General features: G+C 39.5%; 1 protein-coding gene across 2 annotated transcripts in view; it reads right to left on the reverse strand.

Annotated features, from left to right (window-relative positions):
* Positions 1-22,258, reverse strand: part of PDCD6IP (programmed cell death 6 interacting protein) — a 52,827-nt gene that overhangs the window by 22,961 nt on the left and 7,608 nt on the right. Inside the window, exons 2-9 of one of the 2 annotated variants that reach the window (XM_080934606.1) lie at positions 22,018-22,072; positions 19,734-19,803; positions 14,431-14,558; positions 12,729-12,882; positions 10,768-10,868; positions 8,523-8,639; positions 3,210-3,432; positions 1,512-1,635 (exon numbers count right to left, since the gene is read on the reverse strand). In XM_080934606.1, the coding sequence (XP_080790732.1) occupies positions 1,512-1,635; positions 3,210-3,432; positions 8,523-8,639; positions 10,768-10,868; positions 12,729-12,882; positions 14,431-14,558; positions 19,734-19,803; positions 22,018-22,072 (972 nt within the window). Of the gene's footprint in view, positions 1-1,511; positions 1,636-3,209; positions 3,433-8,522; positions 8,655-10,767; positions 10,869-12,728; positions 12,883-14,430; positions 14,559-19,733; positions 19,804-22,017; positions 22,073-22,258 lie in introns of both variants that reach the window. The other variant, XM_080934605.1, reaches the window with a different exon arrangement.

Raw genomic sequence — 22,258 nt, forward strand, 5'->3', positions numbered from 1 at the left:
ATGATTAAAAACAAAAAATTTATTTATGAAGGAGACACACACGGAGTCTTACAGGAGTTAGTTTTTGTCTTCTTCATGTAGGTCCTAGGGATCAAACTCAAGTGATCAATGCCTGTACCCACTGAACTATCTCACTGATCTCAGGCAAACCTAAATTGCAGAAAGGCAATAAATGACTAAGAGTGGTGGATAAAGCACGACGGTAGAAATGCACCTAGCACATAAAAGCTGGTGTCAATCCCAGGTACCTCCATACCCTTAGCCACCCTTGTCCCTCTCTAACTCTAAAGCAAAATAAACCCTTTACATTGCTTTTGTTGTCAAGGTACTTTATCAAAACAACAGGAAAGAAAGAAACTAAGACAAAGTTTCCACAGTACTCTGTCACATGATAAAATACTGAGTATTATGGGCTGACTGGGCCGAGTCCTCCCTGGATCCTGGTTGGAGGTGGTTTTGGAGTTGTGGGCCCTGGCCAGGTGAGGCCATGTGAAGAAGAAGGATCACTGGAGGACAGACTACAGATGCCATAGCCCAGCTCTACTTCCTGACTATGCAACATAACCAGTCACCTCATGTTCCCATCACCATGGCTAGCTGCTCCTGCCCTTCAAGCCAGAAGCCAAAACAAAGATTTCCTCCCCAGGATGTACCTTTGCAGGTACTATGTGACAGCGATGGGCAGAATGTGGAGAGCAATATGTACTGCTAGTGGTATGTATGGTGCATAATGTGGCAAACGAGGATGGACAGCGTTACATTTATGGCAAATTGCAGAGCACACAGACCGGGTGAGAGCAGCCAGGAACTAAGGACTGAGGGACTGAAGAAGAGAAGAGGAGTGAGGACTCATTTAGGTTATATTCTCTTTGTAGTAGGTAGATGGATAGATAAACTCAGCAGACTGAATAAACTACATTTTAAATAGGTGCATCTCATTGTGTATAAATTATACCTAATTTTTTAATCCATGGAATGTTTTCTTAATCCAATATAAGAGTTGGTTTACAGTACAGTTCCATGAGTTTTTATTACATGTATTTATTTTTGTTGAGTATTCATGTGGACACTCACCTGCCACAGTATACATGTGTCCACCATGTGGGTCCCAGGAACAGAACATGAGTCAGAAGGCTTGGCAGCAAGTACTTTTACCTGCTGAGCCATCTTATCAGCCTGGACCGTGCATCTTAAAGGGTTCATCTCTACCCATTTTGCCTCAATCAATCTCTTGAAACAGAAAAGGAGTGAAATATTCTTACTTTTTTTCTGTAATTCCATTCCTTCCAACTCTAGATTATCTAAGGCTTTTTAATAAAATGGCTGCAAGAAAGGAGTGAGAGAGTGAGAGAGAATGTGTGTGTGTATGTGTATGTATGTTTGGTATTCATTTCCAAACTCATTAAACTAAAAAAGAAAAAAAGCCTAACCACTAAAAAAAATGTTCATAAATCATTCAAAACACAAACTTGGGAACCTGTAAGTCAGTCTGAAAGCCAGGTTCTACCTACCCATTTGCCAAAGTAGTAGCTTCTCTCATCTGAGCAATTGATCTGTTAACCAAGTCAGCTTTCCTCTGACTAAACACAGCCAAGGACTGCTGCACAGACACAGGGACCATCTTCTCAAACAAATCTAAAACACAAGGGAAGAGCCAAGTAAATATACGGAACCGACTCAAACTACAGACATGACTACTCATTTCCTGAATAAGATCACAAGTTTAAAAACTAGGTCATACTGAACAGCAGTAGCGAAGAGAATTCTAGACCACCACAACGATGGGCAAGAGCAGTGACCACTTCCTTTCAGACCTTTGTTTACCTTAAGATTTTAAGTCATCAAAGTCATTGTATGAGGGATCTTGGTGGCACTGCTCACTTGCCAATTAGGCAAACTGCGTGATCACAGCTCATCATCTCCTAGCTATGCAGACTTGGGGAAAAGTCCATTCTGGGCCTCAGCATCCTCAGCAGTGGCACAGATATCAATAACAGTCTCTGTGCCACACAGCTGCTGTGAGAGGCAAATACTCACCTTTCAGTGCTTAACAATCACTTTGTTTATTAAATAAAAAATAATTTCAATAACCACTCTTTCTCAGGAACTTAAATATCCAGGAGATCTACTAGAAGCTATAAAATACTGCATATATAACATATTTTCACACTATCAAAATAAGGCTATAAGAACACTGATCTAATGCAAATACTATCCTAGAAAGATACTGGTTTAAAAACTACTGATCCAAGTATGGGACCTCATGACTGTCATCTCAACCTTTAGGAGGCTAAAACTGGAAAACTGAGCGTTAAAGCCACCCTAGGTTACAAAGTGAGTTGAAAGCTAGGCTAGGCTAGTGAAACCTCTATTTCAAATGAGTAAGTAAATAAATAGACATATATTTATTTTCAGTAATGGTATCTTAAATATAACAACTGCTCCATCAACAAAATGGTGCAGCTTGTCTCAAGTCCTAATCTTATCAAGACCCTGAGTCAAACATCCCACCTGGTTTAAACGTGACAGATGCTTCACTGCTTACTTTCTCCTTGAAACCTCACAGAAGACACCACACTTAACTTTCCCATATTTTCTTGTCCAGTTAGCCGGCAGTGTGTTTGCTTGTCTCACTCATCCTATAGCCAAGCTAGGCCTCAAACTCAGACCCCTGCCTCAGTTTCATAGGGGCTGGGACTTCAGGTACGTAGTACTGTGTCTACTCCCACATTTCTTTTAAACAACATAAAAAAATGTTATAATCTAAGTATTAGAAAAAGAATGTAAGATTTTCCAATAGTCACACAAATCAACCTAGACAAAAAAGAAGGCTGCACCAAAGCATCGTTTTTTGTCACGGAAAATGGAAAATTAAAGCCAAGTGGTTGTGGTGCACACCTTTAATCTCAGCACTTGGGAAGCAGGGGCAGGCAGAGTTTACGGCCAACCTGCTCTACAGAGTAAGTTCTGGGACAGCCAGGGCTACAGAGAAAGCCTGTCTTTAAAATAAATAAATAAATAGATAAATATAATAATAATAATAATAATTTCTAAGGTCTATGAGGGTAAAAGGGAAGGAAGGAAGGAAAGAAGGAAGGAAGGAAGGAAGGAAGGAAGGAAGGGGGAGGGAGGGAGGGGAGGGGAGGAGAAGGGAGAAAAGACCTGGAGAAAACACAAATTTTCTAAAATGCATGTAGAAAACAGTGTACCGGTGAACTTCTGGCTGATGGGCACATTGACTGGGGTGGGTTTCACCAGTGTGGCTTTGCCGATAGAATCCAGATCCTTAAGGTCCGGAACACGGTCATGGTAAATAAAATCATTATCCTTCTTTGCTGCAGTAAGGGCACGGTTGACTTTGTCAGAAAAATCCTTCACATTGACATATTCATCATATCGAGAGGCCACATTCTTAATCAGTTCTGCTGCATGCTGAAAGCAAACATTACAGAGAAAGTTTGTTTATAAATGAATGCTTTCTCTACCAAGCCTTTCTAAGCTCCCAGGATTTCCAGTGCTGTGCTTAGCAGGACAACCTGGAAATTCCATGAAGAGGGGGGAGCAAACATCCCTGTAAATACACAAGTAAGATGTCAAGGCAGTAAAAGAAAGATGGGTCAATCCACATAGACTGACATTAATGAAGGTTTGATGTTAAATAATTTCCACGAGCTATACAACCATTAGCAATAAGTGCTGAACACCTTTACGGGGCCCTAAAACAAAGGTCTTAAAACTACAGACGTCAGCAATCAGAGATACACCCACTACACACTGACAATTCTCATAAAAGAACTGTCGGGGATGAACACCCGCCATCATAAACTACAAAACTTCTTAGTTCTGCATATAAGACACTAGCTGTGCGTGCAATTATAAGTTGCTGGTAATTCAATCCATTTCAAAGATTTTTAATATTCCTGGCTGAATGTTTAGGCCCATACAGGGACAAAAAAAAAAAAAAAAAAAAAAAACAAAATCCAGCACAATCAGTGTAATTTACCAGATCTTTGGGTTGATACAGAACTATATAAACTTGACACCTGATGAAATACAGCAAGCCTAAAACTCCAAAACCATTCTACATAAAATGGTTTAATACTAGAGGATCTGTTTACACAAATCTCTAAAATATTCAAATTTGTATTTAAAAATGTCAAAGCTTTTGATAAAGTACCACATCATTGGGACAAACATCTCACAAGCCCACAGGTCAAAGTCTTGGTCCTCAGCCCACAGTGCCTAGGAGACTAACATAAGCTTTAAGAAGTGCAGCTTCATGGAAACTGTCCAGACACTGGAGGTACCCCATCAAGGGACGCAGAGATTCAGCTTCCTACTTGTCCCCTCTAGCATCTTGGCCATAAGGTAAAATGGTTTGAACACTGCACCATGAGGTACTGACTCACTGCAGGACTAAAGGCAACAAAAGTATCCCATCATGGATGAAGCCTCCAAAACTGGAGGATAAGAAAACTGCCTGGCATGATGGTTTGTTTATTTGTTTGTTTGTTTCCTCTCTCTCTTTTTTTTCTGTTGTCTAGTTTTTCATAACAGTGTGGTGGTTTGAATAGGTGGTTTGTCCCAGAGAATGGCACTATTAAGGGGTGTGACCTTGGAATGGGTATGGCCTTGTTGGAGAAAGTGTGTCACTGTGGAGATGGGTTTTGAGATCTTCCTCCTAACTTCCTGGAAGCCAGTTTTCTGTCTGCCTTTGGATGAAGATGCAGAAGTCTCAGCTCCTCCAGTCCCATGCCTGCCTAGAAGTGTCTATGTCCCCACCTTGATGATAATGGTCTGAATCTCTGAACCTGTAAGCCAGACCCAAATAAATGCTGACCTTATAAGAGTTGCCTTGGTCATGGTGTCTGTTCACAGCAGTAAAACAACTAAGACAACAGGGTTCCTCTGTATAGCTCTGGCTGTCCTAAAACTCATTCTGTAGACCAGGCTGACCTCAAACTCAGAGATCCACCTTCCTCTGCCTCCTGATCCACCACTGCCTGTCAGCATTTTTATTTTTTATTTATTTATGTGTGTGTTCACACACACACACACACACACACACACACACACACACACAGGTGCACCTGGAGGTCAAAAGACAATGTTCAGGAGTTAGTTCTTTCCCTCCACCACATGGACTCTAGGACTTAAACTCAGACAGATCATTAGGCTCAGCAGCAAGGGCCTCTATTCACTGAGCCATCACTCTGGCTCAGTGTTCCTTTTCTTTTTGTTATCTTAATAGAATAGAAACAGATACACAGTTCTTTAAACATAATAAAAATCTTCACTCCCTAAGCTGGCACTATGCTTAATATAAACATGTAACATTCCTAAAAGCAGAAAGTGAAAGCCAACAGTATCACCATGATCACAGACACAGCAAGCAATTGGACAAGCAGGTAATCACAGGTATAAAAAAAGAACTCAGTAACAGCTAATGGACTGAGCCTCTAAACTGTATTATCTCCTAAGTAGTACCTGACACAGATACATACAGCAAATAGAAATGCACAACCCCAAATGTGAAGCAACAGAGGAAACAGATCTACTCTTAATAACATACAAAATGTATGCTACACTTTAAAATATCTAAGATCAATATGAAACTATAGAAAAAAAAGATTGACATACAAACATCTTCATTACAGTCTAGGAAAAAATACAAGCTTAACTACATGCAAATCAAATTTGATTTGTAAATTCACTAAACACTTCCTCAAACAGAACCTTAATTTGAGGGATCCTAAAAACATGAAGAAGTGGAGTGTGCAAAACATCATCCTTAGTGGGAACTCTTAGATCAAATCAGAAGCAATGGGTGGATAGCACTGTAAGACACATACCATCCAAGCCAAAGGCAACACCAACTGATTAACTTACCAGGAAGCCATAAAAAAAGATGGGATACTGAGGGGCTTTATGCACTGAGCAAGGGTCAGGTTACCCAGTCCTAAGGGTAATTACCAGATGTCAGAGATGAAGAGAGAGATTAAAGCAGGAGAAGGAAGATGAGCACACATCCAGAGAACATGGCACAAGCTCAAATGGGAAGCACAGGTATAGAGGATGATTCCTTCCCACACCATCAAGGTTCTAAAGAGCAAAGGAACCTCTATACAACCATGATAGAAAGCCACCAAAAGTCATCTAAGAAAATCAGCCATATTCAAACACATGTAAATAAAAAAATGTCTCATAGATACAACACTGAAACATCCATCCATTCATAAAAAAACCTAAATCAAGTAGTGTTTAAGCAGGAGGGAAGAGGAGAAATACCTTTAATCCTAGCACTTGAGAGGTGGAAAGTGGCAGATCAGGAGTTTACAGTCATCCTCAACTACACAGTGAGTTTGATGTAAACCTGGGTTATGTAAAACTGTGTCTCAAAATAAATAACAAGTGTGTATTATAACTTTCCAAATTTGCTAGGGAAGTACTGCCCAAAAATAATGAAAATTCCATGCTAAAGAAACTAAATTAAGGCCAGGCAGTGGCGATGTATGCCTTTAATCCCAGCACTCAGGCAGATCTCTGAGTTCAAGACCAGCCTGGTCTAAAAGAAGTTTTCCAGACCAGCCAGTGCTACACAGAGAAAAACTTCAAAAAAAAAAAAAAAAAAAAAAAAAAAAAAAAAAAAATAGAGGGAGCAGAGAAAGAAGGAAGGAGGGAGGGAGGGAAGAAGGGAGGGATGGACTAAATTTTAAAAATGCAACAATAGTCGTAAACACATACACAAAGCTTCTGGACAAGGCGGTTAGAAATTGCCTCTGTGTGTTAAAGAGTCAAAAACAGACTCTTCCAGAGAGAGAAAGAAGGAAATGTATCAGAAACTGACCAGTGGACTCAAAGGCAGCAAGAAAGATCAGACAGTATGCCACTCCTGTCCTGGGAACTCAGGGAGAGACTGGACCCTGGTGAAAGAGACTGCCAATCCTGACTCAGAAGGAGCCTACTTGTCAAATGCCTCAAATTCAGACACAGGATCTGGTGAGAAAGTGGCTATTCCAAGCAGAACAGGTCAGCAGTAAAGAGAGAAGCTCTAGTTTTCCACTTGTTAACACCCATTATGGCTGGTGGCCACCTTGAGTAGAAATCTACTATAGATGTGAGCTACGTAGCCAAGGGCTTGAGAACAAGGAGCAACAAGTCAGAGCCTAAAGTCAAGCTGCCACAGGGTGAGATACAACCCTAAGAAGTAATCCCAAAGGACCAGATCACTAGGCTATGTATGACATGTCAAACCTTGCAGGCAGAAGTATACTGGGAGGTAGATGCTGACTCAGCATCTGATAATAGCCCTGGGGTTTGGTGCAGCATGTGGATCAATCTCCGGAGCCATGTACTTGCCCACAACGACACTGACCTAGCAACTGACCTCTGATGTTCCAGCAGACTACTTGCCATCCATGGCCACATGCCTTAAACCACAGTACTTAATGCTTTATGGGTTTTAACATGATAACAGATACACCAGTACAGAGTTTAGCTGTGTTCACTTGCCACATTATGGACATACTTGAGGAGCACTCCACAGCTGGACAATCAGGAACCACTGAGCTAGGGAACTGGGTAATCTCAGGATAGCAGGTAGAATCAATACACAGCTACAGAGCTCATGGAACTTGGCAGAAGCCCTCATAGGAAAAGGAGGAAAGTGACTCTGAAGGCAGCTGTGGCACAAGCTGACACTTGTCAAATCCAAACTCAGTGCAACCACAGAGTCAGCTAATGTCCCTACCAGCAACTACCCTGCAGAGGACACAGAAAGACATCAGTCCTGCACGCTACCTATTTAGGGCTTCGCTGTGTGCTTCCCTTCTCATCTTTTGGTAATATTTAACTGATGACAACACCTGACATGGATCTCTGGCTTCTAGACATAGGCAAAAAGACACACACAGAGCAAGGACAAGGACATGGGCAAGGGCACCTGTCCCATACACACAGTGTAGAAGGAAAAAAGAATCACAGGAAAAAGACCAGAGTGCATAACTCCACATCCCTCTAAAACTATGGGTTTATAATCTCCAGTTTACCAGCCTACGACACAAGCTAAGCAAATAATTAACTTAGAAAACTTTTACATTAAAATAAGCATGGACAAATAAGAGAATGGAATTAAAGCTTAAATCGATTTTTAGATAACACGTAATATTTTACAAAGCATGTCTGTAGGTATAAAATATAAAGATAAAAACCGGGCTGGAGAGATGACTCAGTGGTTAAGAGCACTGACTGCTCTTCCAGAGGTCCAGAGTTCAAATTCCAGCAACCACATGGTGGCTCACAACCATCTATAATGAGATCTGATGCCCTCTTCTGGTGTGTCTAAAGACAGCTACACTGTACTTATATATAATAAATAAATAAATCTTTAAAAAGAAGATAAAAACCATAACTTGCCTCTGCTGATGAGGACAATAAATGGGGATCGTGTTTATGGGCAAACCTGAGTCTCAGCAGAAACAGGAGAAAAATGTCACCTAAACATATATCACCAAAAGACTCACCTGCAGCCTTGCGATCTCTTCCCCAAACTTCTTCTGCTGCTTGGCCAGGATGGACTGGTGGTACTCAGCATTGGCCTGCATGATACACTGCTTTGCAGCCAGGGTGGGGAATACCTCCTGGAAATAAAAATACTGACCAGGGGAAAGTCCAACCACACAAACCATCACAGACAACAAGGATGCAGGAAGAGAAAGGAGAAGGAGACAGAAATTACAATCACCCAGTAATGGTTTAGATAGGTTAGTCATTAGGTATGAGCAGAGAAGACCTCCTGGTTTTGCAGGAATTGTCATCTGTGAATTCAATTTTCTATCAGTTAAAATTAGGGTTTGTCTGTCTGTCTGTTTTAAACTGTTAAATGAAGCCAATTCAGGTTTTTTAAAGCTTATTCTGTGGAGTCAGAAAATCAGCATTTTGTTTAAAGGAGAATGGCATGCATTAGGAAGAGTGGGGAAATGAATACCAAGTCCAGCTTTAGATGCTTTCTTAGCCCCTTACCCAGCCTTCAGGTACCTACACCACCGTTACTCACAAATACTAATGAAACTGCTCTAGAGCTGACTGTTTCATCATGTTTAAAAGACAAAAGACAATAAGGTAAGTTCTTACTTAAATGCATATGCTAAGATACTGTAATAAAGATTATGGCAGCCAATAAAAATTTATTTAGTATCATATATTAACATTTCAGCATTATATACTAAAAATACATCCTAGACACACAAATGCATTAATTACTGTGATAATTTAGTGTAACTTTGTCCTAATTTATTTTTGAAATCACTATAGTCTAATATACTTAAATCCGAATGTAAATCAAGAAAGCCATGATATTGCTAGGGGCTCTTCCAAACTGTTGAGTCCTATCTTGCAATTTCACTGTTTTTATTAAGTACATGGTATTTTTAAAAACCAATGAATACACTAGATAAATGTTCTATTAAGAACCAAATTATTACCGTGAGTGCTTTCTGTATGCTAAAGAAAAACCCCAGCATTCTGATCCACTGCTTATAGACATCCGGTTAGAACCAGAACTGACTTGCTGCTTATGGACATCCAGTTAGACCTGGATATGAAAATACCTCAGAAGACTCAGTGAAAGGAGAAATTCAAAGACATCGCAGTCAACTGCTGGTACTCCAGGAAGGCTGGAGCATCTCTGTAAAGTTGTTTCATGAGACACAGGCATGCTGCAGAGGCAGTGTCCAAGTCTTTGAGATGAAAGGACTGTGGTGAGACTGGAACAGGACTGAATTATTGATGCAACAGAATGTGACAGTGCACTGTCAGCTATAAATGGAGAGGGGACCTAACTAATGCACTAACATACTAGGATCCTGGGCAGACTTCTGAACTGGGGGCATGAGGCAGTGCTGTGGGTACACCTCATGTATTTTAGGTGCTGGGAAGTGCCTAGCAACAATCTCAAGCCTGGTGTGCCTTAAATCCCTGGATCTTGACATTAGCTCTCCCCTGCTCTGCATTTACTATTGGGCACCTTAGGTCTGTCCCCTATGTTTTTTGCGGTTTCATATTTATAAAGAGTCCTGAGTAACATAAACTCACAGATTCTCCTATAAACACCAACAACTACCATGGATAACCAATTTCTTGCCCAACTGTGAGAAAGAACAGTTAAAATATCCTTTGTGCCCACATCCAGGTACATGTTTTGTCATCTACAAGCCATCTCAGAACAGTCTTTTCCATTACCCCTCAGAAAAGCTCACAGTAGAACAATTCTTCCTGCCTGCAGTGTGCCTTTCCTTCATTGTCTATTAGCAACCAGTTTGCTATCCCTGTTGGTAAAACTTAATTTGAATCAAGGAATCAGATGAATTTAGGTTTTCTGTTCCTTTCTTTGTCTGTTATTGTGTTTTAAGGCTCATCCTTAAGAAAACAGAATAATAATTAAAAATGTGAGTCACCAACATGCTCTATCTTCATGCTTCTCCCAAAACTATCAACAACCAGAACAATAATAAGATGGAGACACATGGCCAAAGTTTTCCAGAAAAAGTTTCAGCTCAGGAAAAGAAGTAGTTCAGTAAAGAGCAAATTGAAAGGCATCCCCCAAGAGACAGCTCATGCATCTTTAAAAACATTCTAAAAGCTATTCTTCAAATGTTTCCATTAAAATACCACACTTATTTATTAAAACGTACTTTTCAACTTGTTCCTCATACATAAAAATATCCCCACATGCAAAACCACCAACCATCTATGAAGGCAGTAACTGACCTTGGGGAGAGTATCTTTGTACTGACACTGTTTGAAAGCATCGCCAAAGTAATCCGCAGCCTGATTTGCCAGCTTAGCTATGATGGCATCTTTCATCTTATCTGGAATAAAATGTTAAACTCATTATTATAACTGAAATAAATGAGACAAGGGCAAGCAACAAAACTTAACAGGTAAAGGTACATACTGCTCACCTTTGACAGTCTGCACTCCACCTCCAAAACTCACAGTGAAAGGAGAGCACCAAAGTCTCCTCAAAGTCACCTTGGCCTTCCCAACAAATTCATTCCCTCTCCCTCCCCCTCCCTCACCCCTCCCACATACACATACACACACACACAAATAAAATAAAATAAAATAAAATAAAATAAAATAAATGACATACCCCAAAACATGACATGGCATAGACACTTTTTTTTTTTTAAATGTATACAACTGGGGCTGGAACAATGGCTCAGCAACTAAGTACACTGGCTGCTTCTTCAGAGGTCCTAGTTTCAGTTCCCAGCACATACATGGCAGCTCATAACTGTCTAGCACCCATGGTACCAAGCACAATAGTGTTGCATAGCTATAAAACATCCATACACATTTAAAAGAAAAAAAAAAGACAAAAGTAAAATTTATACATCTGTCTAAGAAATCTATAGTGATGAAAATTAGTCTTCTGCACAAAAACTATTCCACAGGTAGCAAAACATGATGATGCCTATCTATATAACCCTAGTACTTGGGGCATAGAGCCAGGAAAATCAAAAATTCAAAGCCATCTTTGGCTACATAGCAAGTTTCAGGCCAGCCCAGGCTCCATAAACCTGTTTCTAAACAAGTAAATAAGTAATTCCATAAACAAGTCAGCGACCAGACTAATAGCTGCTGGTGGCTGCAGAAGGAAAGGAGTGAATCCTGATAGTCACCCTCAGGCATGACAATATCCTAACAGAAGGTAGTGGTAATAGCTATGATGTTCTGTGAACACTCCAGAGGACACTGCATTATCAAGCAAAGGGATGTTAAGGCATATGACTTCTATCTCCTCATCATCTGCTCCTTTCTTCCTTCCTTACCCCTCCTCAAGTTTTTAATGTAGTCTCAGTCTGTAGCCCAGGATGACCTCTAGCTCAATTTAAGTCTAACAGGTATGATTATACATATGAATCACCACATATAGAAATTTTTGTATATTTTGTTTGTAGACAGAGTTCCAAGCTGTTGCCAGGTTACCCTGGAACTCACTAGGTAACATAGCGCTACCTCAGTATCATGGCAATCCCCCTGAATCAGCCTTCAAGGTATAGGATTATAGGCATGAGCCACCAAATCCAACTAAGCCATTTTTAAGGAAAATAAAATAAGATGTTTGTACTTCTGCATTTTCGATTTCTCTGTACTTCAATATTCAGTCTCTATCTCTCATACTGACTCACACACTTTTACAAGAATTGTTCTTATCCTCCTGTTCACCAAAGACACTGCTTGAATAGCCCCCTTATCACTTACATTTAGTTTAAACAGGACTGCTTTAAGAAGCCATTCTTGATGGCTCAATGATTAAGAGCATTTGCTGCTCAAACATGAAGAAAGACTCCCTGCACCATACCAAGAGGCTCACAGTGCCTGTGACTCCAGCCCCAGGAGTCCTGGCCCTTCTTTTCACCTGCAGAGCACTGATACTTGTATACACACTTGAATAAAACCTTAAAGAAATCATTCTTAGCTAACCTGAATAATGCAGAGACCCCATATCCATCTCACAGGCAGACCACCAGCCACTGCCAAATGAAGCTTTCCATCTTCCTCCAGGTAACTCCCTCTGAAGTGAGCTCAAGTACTCAATGACCATGTACAAGCATCCCTACCGACCTGGAACATACTGTGTTCTAATCACTATCTAACCACTAGGCATAAAAACCTAGCACTTGTTTTCACATGAAACAAAGTAAAGAAGAAATTGGAGTTACCTCTTGTGGCTTTTAAGAAAAATACTTCTTGAGCTTGGGCCAGCATAATAAGACTGAGAGTCCCAACAGTATCTGGAGATATGTCCACAGTAGGCTCTCGACTTAAGGCAGATAAAACTGTGTCTTTAATATGTAAAAAGGCACCACTAGCAAACTAGAAAAAGAGGGGAAAAAAATTCTTTTAACAGAGACTTAATTTTCTACTGTCACATACAAACATCTTCTACATGCCAACTGATATGGTAATTATAGATACATTTCCATACATCCCAATTCATAGACAGGGTCTCTGCAAAATTTTAACAAAGATTCAAAGGAGACTACTGGGGAGAGCAAAGTAAGTGAATGTAAAAGGTAATCAAACAACTCGTTAGACACACTGCTTCACAGATGAAAAGATAAAACACTATTCAAATCTCTCTCTCTCTCTCTCTCTCTCTCTCTCTCTCTCTCTCTCTCTCTGTGGGGTGTGTGTGTGTGTGTGTGTGTAGGCAAAAAGACAATCTCAGATGTCACCCTCAGGACCACCGCCTACTTTCTTTGAGACAGGGCCTCCCATTGGTCTGGAGCTTACCCATTAAGCTAGCTTGGCTAGCCTGAGAGCCCTAGGGAACAGGATTACAAGTATACACCACCAAGTGCAGCATTTATTGTGTGAATTTAGGGATCAAACTCAGGTCCTTGAGCTTAGAAGGCAAATGCTTTAAAGACTGAAACATTCCTCCAGCTCTACACAAATGGAAATACTCTTTTCTTTACCCCAAAGTCATCTTTCAAATAAGCACACTGGGCTGAGGAGACATGCCCAATGGCACTCTAAGGGCAGCGATGCGCTGACATTCTGTCTGGCCTTCAGAACTTCCTATTCAATGTTTCCCTTTATATTTTTCTTCCCAATTTTGTTGGGGTTACTACTAAAATTACTTTTTATAAAACAATAAAAAAAAAAAAGTGCCTGCACCAAGCCTGACAACCTGAGTTCAAGCCACAGGACCCACGTGGTAAAAGGAGAAACCAACTCCCCTAAGTTGTTCTCTGACTTCCACACACATGCTCAAACAAACACATACACACATGCACACACATATACACACTTTTTAAGTGAAACTTTAGGAAAAATCACTTATTGTTCTTTTATCTGAAACAAAAAATAAAAACTGACTACATAATAAACTGTCACAAAACAGCATGTCATATTTGCCTAAGAGTAGTCCCTAAGATAGTTAGCTGTCTTGAAAACATTCCAGGCCTGACCACACTGACCACATTTAAACATAACTTCTCCACAGTCTACAGTCAACTTATTTTCTTGCCAAAAGTTCTTAATTTTGTCACACCACTTAAAGTCTAGATGTGCCTCAGCCTTAGAAAACACACAAATATCTAACCATTTTTGAATGAAGTCATTTACTTATAAGAGGTTTTCCACATATTCATCTTTGTTGTCCAATCAACATTCATTGAGCCTCTATTATGTACCAGGCACTGTGCTAGGTGCTGTGTGTGTATACAGGAAGGAAGACAGACACAGGCACAGAACAACGGCTTTTGTACTACAGTGTTTATCAACAAGGATCAGTTTACTGAAGAGCATGATTTTTCCGGAGCATCAGTCATGAAGAAGGCAGCAGCTATCACCTAAATGCCAATCACTCCTTGAGTCCAGTGTGCATTCCTGTGTAGAAACTGCTTTTCTGCATACCTGGTACTGCTTGGCAGCGGTTTTCAGTCCTTCGTCATTATCCAGGCTCTGTTCAGCTGCAATCTGGCTGGCTAAGGCAGCACAATTGAACAGCACACAGCTCTTTTCATAGCCTAAGCTTGCAAGAGCTGGAAAAAAATGAGAAGGAAAAGTGTATCATTATTTTTTTCTAAAAAAAACAATGTTTAAATGAGTAATACTATGGCCTGTATCCCACAGGCTCTCCCAAGACCTGCCTTCTCCTATTGCAAGCTAGATGCCTATATTCCCACATTATGACTATCATCAAAAACTCAAAGGATAAATAATTTTCTCCTACTCTTTGTTCCCATATTTTTACAATTGCCAAGTTCAAAATGTAAAACATATTCTTAGTTAAATTCAAATAAATCATTTAAATTTTTCTATGACCTTTCAAATTTTTATCTCCCCCCATATACAATGCACATTTGTGTGCAAGCATATACATGTGTGCACATATTCACACACTTTAAACAAGTCCCTTCATCCACATAATTCTGAGTCAATGTCAATGCTTCCTGGATGGTCTTCCCAACTTCCCTCTCTGCGATGGAAACTCTACACAACCCACAACCCTCAAGATAGCCATTAATTTAAAGATGAAAAGAACAAGTGCTGATGGCAACAGAAATGAGCCACAGCCTTTGCTGGAAGTGCTGCAGGTGCTACAGACAACAGTGTGTGGGTCCTCAAAACATTAAAAATAGACTACATATGACTCAGAAATCCCCTTCCTGGGGACATGCTAAAAAGAACTGAGCAAAGTCTCATGGAGGAATGTCTACACTGTGCTCACAGCAGCATCTCTCAAAGAGCGGCCTGAGTGCCCATCAGCCAATGGATGTGTGAACAGAATAATGTATATACATACAGCGAAGTATTATCAGCCAACCACCAAGGAAGGAACCTACATGCTCCAACATAAGACAAATCTTACATGAAATGAGCAGCCACAAAAAGATTGAAGATTCCACTTACAGAAAATACTTAATGGAGTCCAAGTCTTAGAGACACAAAGTACAAAGACAGTGGGTACCAAAGATGGGGGTCAGCAGGTTTTGTAGTTTAATGAATAAAGTACTTCAAGATTAAGTTTTGGAGATTTGTGTTACAATGTGAATATACCTTGTACTACAAAAAATAGTGTCCTTCAAAATGGCTAAAAGACAATCCCATGCATTGTTTCCTACAATTTCTTAAAAAGACAGACATGTAAGTCTACTTATATGCAGTACTTACAACAGTAAGATTTGAAAACAAGAGGATGAACAGGTCTACCAGAAGCTAACAAGAAGAGAGGGATAGGCAGTTATTGTTTAATGGGTACTATTTCAGTTCTGTAAAATGAGAGAACTTTAACACCAGATGGCCAATGGCCACACAGTATTGGAAGTGTGCTAAGTAGTTGTTGTCAACTTGATACAAGCTAGAGTCACCTGAGGAGGGAACCTCAATTGAGAAAATGTCTCCATAAGATCACCCTGTAGGCAAACCTATAAGGCATTTTCTTAGTGATTAATAGGGAAGAGCCTAGCCCATTGTGGGTAAAGTCACCCCTAGGCTGGTGATCCTGAGCAAGTCATGGGAAGCAAGCAAATAAGCAGTACTCTTATGGCCTCTGCATAAGCTCCTCCCTCCAGGTTCCTATCCTGACTTCCCTCAGTGACGGCTTGTTACCTGGATAACCAAATAAACCTGTTACCAAATAAACTCTTTCCTCCCCAGGTTGCTTTGGTCATAGTGTTTTAACACAGCAATAATAATCCTAACTAGAACAGTAAGCATAATTAATAACATTTGGAACTGTATGCTTACCATGATTAAGACAGTAGACTGTATTTTATCAAAATTAAAAATAATTCTTTTAATCTACAATACTTCTCAGTTACTTGTAAAATTCAATCACAGTATATTTCAGCATCTTATATATAGTTCACCAGACACTGATTGGAAGGCCTTAGAAGGCTCCCTACACAGAACACTGTGAGCCCATCCCAGAGAACCAGAGCAGGAAGACAGCTGTCTACTCTCCACAGTAGGACCCTGAAGTAGTCTCTAAAGGCAACCAGTTCTCTACTTGCTCCCAACCCTCCTTACTCTGCTAGTGTTACTTAGCAGATACACTAACTGCTCCAAACTAAATAACTGCATGAAACCAAGGTAACACCAAATAGTAAATAGTGTGAGGGGGTCCTAAAGAAGAATAAATATCAAGGAAACAGGGATGTACACACCTGTACGGTCAGCATTTTGAGAAATGGAGACAGGAGGATCAGGGCTTTGGAGTTCTCCTTGGCTACAAAAGGAGCTCAGGTCAGCATGGACTATATACGACACTATCTCAAAAACAAAGACAACTAAAAAGTGAGCCCAGAATAAGTGTAGAAAATTCCAGACGTCAAAAATCAGAGTTAATATCCTTAAAGAAACGTTAAGGCAGTAAAGCTTAGGGTGGAAAATGAAGAAACAGTACAGGGTCATTGCTGTTGTCATCTGATACACTCTCAGGTACCCAGGCTGGCCGAGAACTCTACATGGCAAAGCTAACTCCCATCATCCTGCCTTCCTTTCCCAAGTTCTAGGGCTACAGAGTAGCAGCCATGACAAAATTCAGCAGGATGTTTTTTAGGTTATTGGATAAAATAAATTTAAACTTGACACTAACTTTGTTTGTTGATTGATTTGATGTATGAGTACTCTATCTGTATGTATACCTGCATCTAGAAGAGGGCATTAGAACTCATTATAGATTGTTGTGAGCCACCATGTGGTTGCTGGAATTGAACTCAGGACTCTGGAAGAGTAGCCGGAGCTCTTAACTGCTGGGCCATCTCTCCAGCCCCATACTAACATTTTCTTTTAAAAAAAAAATGTAGATGGTGTGCCCGAACTCAGAACCATCAACATCTGACTAATAAAGAATCTGAGAGGGCTGGAGAAATTAACATTAAACCTTATCTCTTAGAAATAAACTTTTTCTATTTTTACAAATAACTACGGGCATGCTCACACAACTTTTCAAAGATTGCCACTGCACATGCTCAGGCTGCCTGGATGCCAGCTCCAGGGAGGAGTTGAAAGAGGTTCTTTACAAGTATCCATCCGTAGGTGCCCACAGCAAAGGGCCCTTAAGGTATATGATGTAGGTTACTGAATTCAGTGTTCTATGGGCACAGTTTAACACACTACCACATATATGTCAGCATGGAAATTTACTCTTCTAAAAGGACACAAGAGCAGCAAGTGCTCAGTACAGTAAGATACTACTGAAAAACATTCGAGTTCTAATGTTTGCTACTACAAATTACTATCTTCCAGATGTTCCACTACCAACCTGTTTCAACCCCACTTAGTCAACCCTACTCAGCCTGCACAACCACCAGTCAGCTGATAGGTTACACCAGTACCCCACCCCACCAACTCCTTCTGTGCCACTAGGCACACTATACTGAATATTCATCTTTAACATGTTCCCCAACTGTTGTAACATGCAACCAGGTATCAGAAGCACTGGACAGCATCACCCTTCCACAGTGACTGTATTTCCTGGGTCCTCTGTGACCCAAATGCTTTTTTCAACTTCACTCTTGTTCTGGTTTATATGCTTTTTTCTATGATTTGTCAGAGGGGATGAATTTTACCACTGATTAACTGTTACCAAATCTAGAACTCTCTCTCTCTTTTGAACTTCAAATGTACTATTTCCAGATGTCAGAGAGATGCTTACACAGAGGTGGTTAACAGAAAAGCCACATTCGACATATCATAAACTAAATATCCAACCAGCTAAATCTCAGAGTCAACTCTTTTTCCTCCTCCTCTCTCTAACAGGCAGCAAAGCCAGTCAATTTCACTTTGAAAAAGTTCTTCCAAGAGCAATCCTTCTGTGACCATCCATCCACACTACCTAGTCTAATTCGCCATCTCTCAGATCTCCCAATGGTCTGTTTCTCTGGTCTTAGAGGCAGGCTCTCTGCATTCCTCTCAGCTCCTTTAAGTCCTAGTCACACACCCTTCACAAGTCACTTAACTTTTCCAAGTTAATATACTCAACGAGCAATGAAAGTGTCTTTCCTTATTGTGTTACTGAGAATTCGGTAACATAATACATATGAAGCCCTGTCCACAGTACCTAATGTAAGTAATAACAAATGGATATTAATATAAGTGTGGGAAAGTGCAAAATCAAGAGTATATTTGTACCTCATTACAACCTATGTTCCAATACCATCACCCTTCAAAATCCAATTCAACTTACAGTTTCAAACCATAATAATTGTTACATTGTTCACATTTTATATATAGAACATACAGTAATATATTATATAATGGCCCTACTTCCTTACCTATAAAGGTATACACATATATTTACTTAAGTACATCTACATATATTTTATATATACATATATATTACAGGATATTAGTATATACTGTATCTTATATGTTTATTATATAAAATATACACACATATAACCCATATCATATGCGTATATACAAATATAGTTTATACATGGTAACATTATTATTTATTATTTATCATTCATTCATTATAGCTAATATTTAATGAACACTGAAACATTTTTTAAATGAAACATTTAAAGATTTTAAATGTTTCACTCTTTTAACTTACACACTAACTCTATAAACTATGTACTACTTCTATTTTTCAGATGAGGAAATTAAGGCTGGCTAATCTAAACTGGCCTTCACCTTCTGAACTTGGTTACCATGTTTGTACAAACTCCATCCTTCAAGACCTAACTTGCTGCTTGCTTTCTACAAGTAAAATTAATTTCTTGCTCATCCAGGTTTCCATGAGATTATACAGCCACACCTCAATGACTTCTACATGTTCTGAAAAATGAGCCTTTAAGCACTTTGTTGTTAGGTATGTAGTTACACAAAGTGAGACAGGTACAATATCACCAGACAACAAAATGTGACCACCATCATACTCGTAGTTTCTCATGGATCAAAACATTATCATATGCTGCATTCTACACATATGTAAACATAGTACATTTCAGTGAGATAATTATCTTCACAACCAAACTGGACACAACTGCCTTATGCATATTTGTAACTAGGACAGTGCCTGGCAAGGCATGGGCTCTATAGATATTTTGAAATTACATTGGGTTAGAAGTTGAAGTCAAAACAGAAAATGAGATTTTTTTTAAACTGCAGTATTCACAAGGAGTCATTAGGAGACCAACTTTTAAAAAATCTAAAAGCAGCAAAAATGTTTGTTAAGTCTATAATTTTTATTAAACATCACATACCCAATTTTACAGATCCTCCAAAAAGGGAACCTTTATCAAAAGCATCCTTCCATGTAAATGTCAAGCAGATCTAGGATGAAGGAGAGGAAACAAAAACATTTATTAGCTCTTTGGACTTTTTTAAATACTGAAGAAAAATCCAGTAAGGAGGACAGAGTTCAACCTGTGTAGCTTCCACCTCTAGCCAGTGACCCCTTTCCTTCTTATGAACCTTTTTTCCCCCATGTAAAATACTAACATTACATTATTTCAAAATGTTATTCTGTGTGATCTTCATAAACAAAGAAGTAGAGGAAATAAGGCACCGTGAGGCTTCCTGGTAGACCAAACTGAAGAGCTCTGCTACCAAAGTAGGAAAAATGGGCTGGTGAGATGGCTCAGCAGATAAAGAACTTGCCACACAATCCTTAAAAGATGAGTTCAATCCCTGGAACTCATGCAAAGATGGAACAGAAACAACTCCCAGAGCTGTCCTCTGAATTCCACATGCAGACCATTATATCCACACAGATCCACACATAACTAAGTACATTCTTCCCTCTTCTTCTTCTTTTTTTTTTTTTTTTTTTTTTTTTTTTTGAGGTAGGGTTTTACTATGTAGCCCTAGTCTTAAACTCACAGAAATCTGTCTCTGTCTCCTACATGCATAGGTGAAAGGTGTATGAGACCACATTTGGCCTAAAATATATGTTTTTAATTTTGCTTTATAATTTTTAAAAACTTGAAATTAAGTAAAAATAGCACATCAAAAATAACCAGACTCAAAGACCATACTACTTAGTGAACTTATATACAATTAGAAATAGCATTCAAAATACTAGTTATGAAACTTCAACATTAAATTTTACACTAATGAAATATTTTTTAAAAAAACAGAAAATGGCCTTTGGGGGAAAATGGAATAGGTAATAATTTATTTCTTGATCTGAGTAGTAATTATACAATATACTTACTTTTAAAAGAGTCAAGCTACACATGATTATGGACGTATACAAATTTCACCTAATAAAACACTAGCTGGACCTGTTACCACAGGCCTATAATCCCAGCTGCTCAGAAGGCTGAGGCAGGAAGATCACAAGTTCAAGGTCTGCCTGGGTGACATAAGTTGGTGTCAGCCTCAACAATTTAGTGAGGCCCTGCCTCAAAATAAAAGGCAGAAAGAAGGCTGGAAATATAATTTGGTGGTAAGAGTGTTTGGGAGCCACTGGTTCAATTAATAGAACCAAAAAGACAAAAAGGTGGAAAGGCCTACAGTTCTACCTAATTCTTGTTTTCTAGACAGAGTTTTTCTGCTGATCTCGAATTCACAGAGAAGATCCACCTGGCTCTGCCTTCCAAGTGCTGGGTCAAAGGCATGCAATCAGCACACCTGACTTTCTTCCTAATTCTAAAATAAGTTTGACCCATATAAAACTTTGAAAGACCTTAGCTTCACTTAAATAATTTATCAAAATCAAACACTAAAATCTTTAAGCTGAATTAGAAATCTTCCAGTACATATAACTACTACACACCCATCCCCATCCCCCAAAGTTCCAGCAACTTCTGCCTATGACTCTACTGAGTTCATCTACTCCAGACCCCTTTCCCACCATCAGATGAGCACATGCACACACCTTTCACCCTGAACTTCCTAAAGGGAGTCTCAACAAATGATAACTTCATCTGCAAAACTATTAGTACAAGAATAGGCCAGGCAGTGGTGCATACACCTTTGATCCCAGCACTCAGGAGGCAGAAGCAGGTGAATTTCTGTAAGTTCGAGCCCAACCTGGGCTACAGAGCTAGTTCCAGGAGTCAGGGATACACAAAGAAGCCCTGTGCCAAAAAAAACAAAAACCAAACAAACGGGGGGGGGGGGGGGGGCTTTGCCAGACTTGGTGGCACATGCCTTTAATCCTAACAGAGGCAGATTGATCTCATGAGTTCAAGGCCACCCTGGTTTACACAGTAAATTCCAGGACAGTCAGAGACCCTGTCTCAACCCTTAAAAAAAAAAAAAAAAAAGATTATTTTCATCTATGGACAGAGAGATCCTATCAGTATAAAATACAGATTAACACTCTATACAAGCTTCAAAACTGACTGAGGCATGAAAAAAATTCAGGAGAATCATCAGAATATTCATATCAGCAAGACTCAAAACTTCTAATTTATATAAAACTGCCACAGAAGCCTAAACATAGTAAAAACACATCATTGAATTCAATGAGACAGACCCACAGGTAGAAGGAAATGGATGACCTGCAACCACAACTTGATAGCAAAATCAACAGCTTACCTGATTTTCAGAAAATGGGAACTTGGGTTCAATGGAGCAAATCTGATCATAATATCTAGGAAAAAAAAAGAAAGACTAATTATTACCAGAGTAAAATGAGATGAATTTATATAAACCTAACTGGTATATGGGCTGGTGAGAAGGTTCAGCAGTTAGGAACACTGGCTGCTCTTCCAGAAGATCTCTGTGGAAACTAGGTATACATACAATGCACACACGTGCAGGCAAAACACCCATACAC

The sequence above is a fragment of the Micromys minutus genome, assembly GCF_963924665.1.
Source record: "Micromys minutus genome assembly, chromosome: 21".
NCBI lineage: Eukaryota > Metazoa > Chordata > Mammalia > Rodentia > Muridae > Micromys > Micromys minutus.